Raw genomic sequence first — 6044 nt, forward strand, 5'->3', positions numbered from 1 at the left:
AATGAATATGTCAATAGGTGGACCTATAGTTACATTTCTGTCATCAGAACAAAAATAGCCACTATTTATGTCAGTAGCGGACCTATAGTTGATTTTCTGTCTTTTATTATTCAATCAATACAAAGTGTATGTATATCTTTTAACTTTTGTTTATAATAGGCTGGAGAATTGGATGCTTTGGGAGCTAGGTTAGAAGAGGATGACTTCTATGTCTAAGAATGTTCTCTATAAAATAATAACATACTGTATGGTATTGTTGAATTTGCAGGGAGGATACAAAAGAGTCCAAGGCCAATGCTTTAGGAGTAGAAAATGTGGGCGGAATATTTGTTGTGTTGTTGGTAGGGCTAGCTCTTGCTGTGATAGTCGCCTTCATTGAGTTCATCTACAAGTCCAGGCAAAACGCTTATGAAGATAAGGTAAGACTCGGCATTGTATTAACTATGGTTTTCTCATAAAGTACCTAGGCAAGACTTCTATCCCACGTTAATGATTACAGTGCTATAGGGCGATATTATTTCGATTTTTGTGTGTCGACCTCCAGGAATCTCTGTGCTCCGAGATGGCTAGAGAGCTGAGGTTTGCTGTCAGGTGTAGTGGCGCCTCCAAAAGGCCCAGGAATAAAATGTACAGAGGGAAGTGTCGAGACTGCAAGGAAGGGAAGCCACACACAAGTCAAACTCATCATATACAAGTAACAGAGTTATTGTTCTTCGATAGTTATTTTATAACTGACCTTTGATCCCTTTATTTGTTTTTTGTTATCTTTTATAAAGAAAGTAAATAATATTTAGAGCAATCTATTTGCATTCTAAAATAAAAAGAATGCATGTAAATATTCATTTTTTTCTTCTGTTAATTTTAAAGTAAACTTTCATGATGGCAAATAACAAAGGCTGGTGATAAAGAATTTAAACACTTTGAGTCATTGTTACCTCTACAGTGATATGTTACCTAATGACATTGTAGACTAATTTAGATCATTTGTGAATACAAACAAAACTATTTCTCTTTCAGGAAGTTGGTCCGGAATCTCCCAACGGAATCGTACAGCTCAGACCCGCCAAGAAATCTCCTTCTTCAGTGCCTTCGTCCACCAGGTCTGTCACGGTTCGTTACGAGACAGAATTTAGACCAGATGGCACCAGTCATCAGAAACGAGACTTTAATGGCGACTACCAGCATGTAGATTGTAGTGATAATGAAGTATGATGGTTCTGCTGGTCAGTGTGAACGGAATCAACGTGACAACTACAGCAGTATCTGACTTGCGGTCTAATTACAAGAGTTTATCTTCGTGTCCAGATCGTCCCTCTAAATATCATTAAATAGAGCAACAACGATGGATGGCGATGACTTAAGCTCCTTGGACTACTGGCTGTAAATTATATTTGCACTTGCAATGAAGTTGCTAACTTTGGTGCTTGAAATAAAGATACGAACTTTGTGATCACAACACAGTGACTCTTACATTTCCCCAATTAGTGTAAGAATGTAGTCACGTGGCACACATTTCCACGAAGAAGAGGTACGATACAACTGTATCAATGGTCATGAAAGCCGCTTGACAAATACGGCATTGATGAGTGTGCATAGGCCTCCGCCTCTTCTCAGATTAGTTTTCACCTGTTAAATTGCTGTCCCAAGGGACAGTACTGGTGGTAACTTTGAACTCATAGTTTGAAAAAAAATGGACATAATGTTAAAAAGCGTGGACTGGTCACCATGTTTATTTACAAACTAGAATTTCAGAAACTTAAATAGGCATTATGATTGACATTACTTAGAGGTTAAGTTTGTTTTTATATCATCAACGAATTATGAAAAATACATTCTGTGTATTAGACAAATGTACCACCAACAACCATAACAATAATAGCATCTTGTGCTACAGTGAAACTTTGTTTTCGACCTATAAATTAATATGTTTATTATCAAATCAAAGCGACAATCATCTTCACAACATCTTTGTATTTTCATGTCACCATAACATTATATTAAAAGTTATGGCTAGTACGTAATAAATAAATAAATAAATTGTCTTAAGAACAGACCTGTCGTTGAGCGAATTAATGATAACTTCAACTTGAATTGGGAAACTTGGATGGCTGGATTGAGCATATTTCATTTTAGTGAATTCTTTTTACTTTTTTGAAGTTATGTATTAACACACTAAAAATGCACACCAAATATAAAAAAAAGATGTACAAATTATTTATATACAATTTGACCAATGTGTGTGGTATAAAAGAAGAGCGATGATATTTTTGTGTGCACAGGGGATGTGATGATATTATGGTTTCATCCACAGATGTACATATATAGATTCATTTAATATATCATGGACCTTTGTGCAATAACTGAACTCTAAAGAAACTATGCACTAGATTTCTGTTCTAGCCTGGCGCACTAACCTGGTGCACTGTAGCCTGTTAATTGAACGTGTGTACACTGACAAAGTAACAAACGCAGCAACAAAATGGAAATCAAATCTTTCTAATGGTCTTTGTTATACTTTCTAATGCCAATCTAATTTCTAGCCGTACAAAGTGAAGAACATACGAAACAATATCGAGTGTTTTATTAATACGGAATACGTTTTAAGACAATGCTAACAAGAATGTAACATGTAGTTGAGCTAGATATTGGTAACAAAAGATAATTTCATATTTCCATGGACTTCAACTTTCTGAAGTAGACTCCAACCTAAAAGATAATTAATTAACAAGCTTCGAATTTAAATCCTTTCAATTAATTGAAATGTGCAGTTGTACAATATCATTGGATAATGAATTCACGATATGTGAAGTATGATACAATTTAAAAGTTTTAATACATTTTTAAAAAGTCCATCCGATTACAAGGTGCTATGGTCTAATTACTAACGATGACTACATTTCTGGCTTATTTTAATAAAAAAAAATCCCTCAAATAATTGAAATCTAGAACAGGTTTTTGATAAATCATTACATATAAATTTCATAATTGATGTATTTGCACATTACAAAATGTTTTTTTATTTGATTTCTAGACAGCAAACGTTGGATCTTTTCAGCTTCCTGTTTTTTTAAGCACTGCATTTGTGTACACATTGACTTTTTAAATGATCTCTGAGAGCACGTCTACAGTAAAATCTCCTTTCAGGGATTTGTTTTTTTACATTGCTTACATGTACATGTGTACGTCACAACCTAGTCTGTCCAGAACAAACAATACTTCATAAGAGCCTAGAGCATTAGGAAAGAATGGGCTATTATTTTTTGTGTTTATTTTTGTGTCACTAAACTTTCCTTTTGTGTCATTATTTTATCTTATTTATTTGTGTGTTAATAATGACTTCAGGTTGTTTTTCAGCTTTCCATGAACTGAATCATTTCTATAGATTTCTACACTATAGACAGGGGGGTAGTTGTGATTGGTGCTGCCTTCAATTAGTTACGTTTAAAAAAAAAAGTAACAATACAGAAGATGAGGCATCAGATGACAAACAAACAAAAAAGTAAATGAATAAACAAACTCGTAACTAAATGACTAAATGTTAAATAGAAAAAACATTTCAGTCCAACAAACTTACACATTTGACTATAAGAACCGATTTTCTTTATGAACCAAAATGCTTCCGTAAAAATATGCAAAAAAATATTACTCTCAAAAGATCTATAATTTTTTAGATATATATAGAGTCTATTTAACAGATTTATTATATCCAATAAATAGAGAGACTAAATACAAAACTAAAAATGCAAGAAAAAAATGTTCTTTCTATGTTTGATTCAAAGTTAGTTTAAATTAAAGTTCTTCATTATTGGTTGAATAACTTTTTTTCTTTTTTCAATTCTCAAATAGTTAAAAGTACAGACCTACTACCAAGGTGACCTGTTAAAAGTCTCATCCAGCATATGGAAGGAAGAATAGTACACATAATACTAAGCAATAATCAAGGGCTAGCACCACCAACTGAGAAACACGAGTTGTCTTTATATACTGATTAAAACGATGTACAACGAGAATATCCGATTAATGCTTCAGGAAAATTTTCAATAAACATTAGGAATTAATATCAAAGATTAGGAATTAATATCTAAACACCAAGAACTATATCTAAGCTGCGTTTGATTTTCACCCAAAAGGGAGATAACATAGATATTAAAAGTATTTTGGGTGTAACTTGTGATTCTGTCAAACGAGTATAATAATTAAACAGAACATCTAAAGAAATGAATCACTCCTGGTGTCATAAATAAGTGATATCTCCTATGCTTTTTTTTTATGACAGTACAAATCGGTATGGCGTACCGGCACCTTTTTCAATGTGGGGAAAAATTATTACTATTCTTATATTATAACGTTTATTATTAATGTATTAGTAATGAAAAGTTAGGCAGTCCATCACCGAGTACCGGCACCTAGTCATTTACAAAAAAAGCACAGGAGATCTCTAACACTATAATAGCAAATAACTCTGTTTAACATTGTCGTAAAAAAATCAACTCAATATAGGCTTTGAGATTTCAAAAAAAAAATGTTTGTGCTTTAGCATTCAATTTGTTGTTTTTTTTTTATTCTTATGTGGAGTTACTTCTACCGTTGGATAAAAGAATAGTTCTGTCTGGATACTTCTGCCTGGATACTGGAATCAATATCAAATCATGATTTTCTTTCTTTTTTTTTTTTTTGGAGCACAATAAAAACATCTCGCACCCAGCTCCACTGATTGTTTCTACTTTGTTTCTTGAAAAAAAAAACACAAAAAAGTAAACTATTAGTGAATCTACATTCGGCTCTGTTTTTAATGTATTATAGAGATATATGTGTGTATAAAGCGCTCTTTATTTTTACAGTAAAGTTTGTCACTTTATATTGTATCATTTGTGCCATTTGACATTTTTGTGATATTCTTGTTTGTGACAGTAGTATCAATTAGACTTGGAAAACGATTTTTGAGAACAGCATCCTGTAGCATTGTCAAAATGTATGTATTCTTAAGTACAGAGTCAATATGTCATTCCTGTTTCCTGTCATATGTAGAGCATGTGTCTGAACATAAGTCAACATATCATTTAATGTTTGTCGGTTGCAGCTGTCACTAAAGTACATATTTGGTTTAGGTGTGTGTGTGTTTGTGTGTGCTGACGTATGGATGTCGATGGGCTACTTTTATTATTTAATAACAAGAAATATTGATTATCGAAAAGTAGAACAGCTGAAAAATAAATTTACAATTATCTACGCTTCGATCTAGAACTGTCCTTAAAATGTTCAGGTAGAAAATGGGATTTTAAACTCTAAATAACATGAACTCCTGGTTACTTTTGAACAAGAAAATGTTCTAGAGCCCTTTTAAATATATTACATTACTGTTGTCATAATGCTAAGTTTAGCCGCGGCTGAGCACCCTTAATGAAACCTATTATTTTTGGCACAGGAAAATGCTTTAAAATTGCTCCTTATGGTCGATATTCGGTCGCATTCTGTATATATATACACGTCTCTATTTCCCCTAGATGATCACGTCTCTATCTTCCCCTAGATGATCACGTCTCTATCTTCCCCTAGATGATCACGTCTCTATCTCCCCCTAGATGATCACGTCTCTATCTTCCCCTAGATGATCACGTCTCTATCTTCCCCTAGATGATCACGTCTCTATCTTCCCCTAGATGATCACGTCTCTATCTTCCCCTAGATGATCCCGTCTCTATCTTCCCCTAGATGATCACGTCTCTATCTTCCCCTAGATGATCACGTCTCTATCTCCCCCTAGATGATCACGTCTCTATATCCCCCTATGTGATCAAGTCTCTCCCACTGTTTATTAGTTTCTGTATTTTTTTTTTGGGGGGGGGGGGGGGGGGGCTGAACATCGTAAGTGTAATGTTTTCCGACTTTTAAATTTTCTGTCACAAAATCTTTTCGTTCTCTTTATTTGGTTTGCATCGGATTGTTTTGTTTTTCAGGATTCATTCTTTGCTCTCAATATTTTTTTAAAAAGCTCATCCCAGCAATTGGCTACTTTTAATTTATTGATAATGAATTCTAGTACG

General features: G+C 33.7%; 1 protein-coding gene across 1 annotated transcript in view; it reads left to right on the forward strand.

Moving 5' to 3' along the window:
* Positions 1-5834, forward strand: part of LOC106079962 (glutamate receptor ionotropic, kainate 2-like) — a 312000-nt gene extending 306166 nt beyond the window's left edge. The window contains exons 17-19 of the mRNA XM_056032977.1: positions 269-419; positions 545-694; positions 1018-5834. Of these exons, the coding sequence (XP_055888952.1) occupies positions 269-419; positions 545-694; positions 1018-1212 (496 nt within the window). The 3' untranslated portion in view covers positions 1213-5834. The remainder of the gene's footprint in view (positions 1-268; positions 420-544; positions 695-1017) is intronic.
* The last annotated feature ends 210 nt before the right edge of the window (positions 5835-6044 follow it).

The sequence above is a fragment of the Biomphalaria glabrata genome, chromosome 6 (assembly GCF_947242115.1).
Source record: "Biomphalaria glabrata chromosome 6, xgBioGlab47.1, whole genome shotgun sequence".
In the NCBI taxonomy this organism is placed as follows: domain Eukaryota; kingdom Metazoa; phylum Mollusca; class Gastropoda; family Planorbidae; genus Biomphalaria; species Biomphalaria glabrata.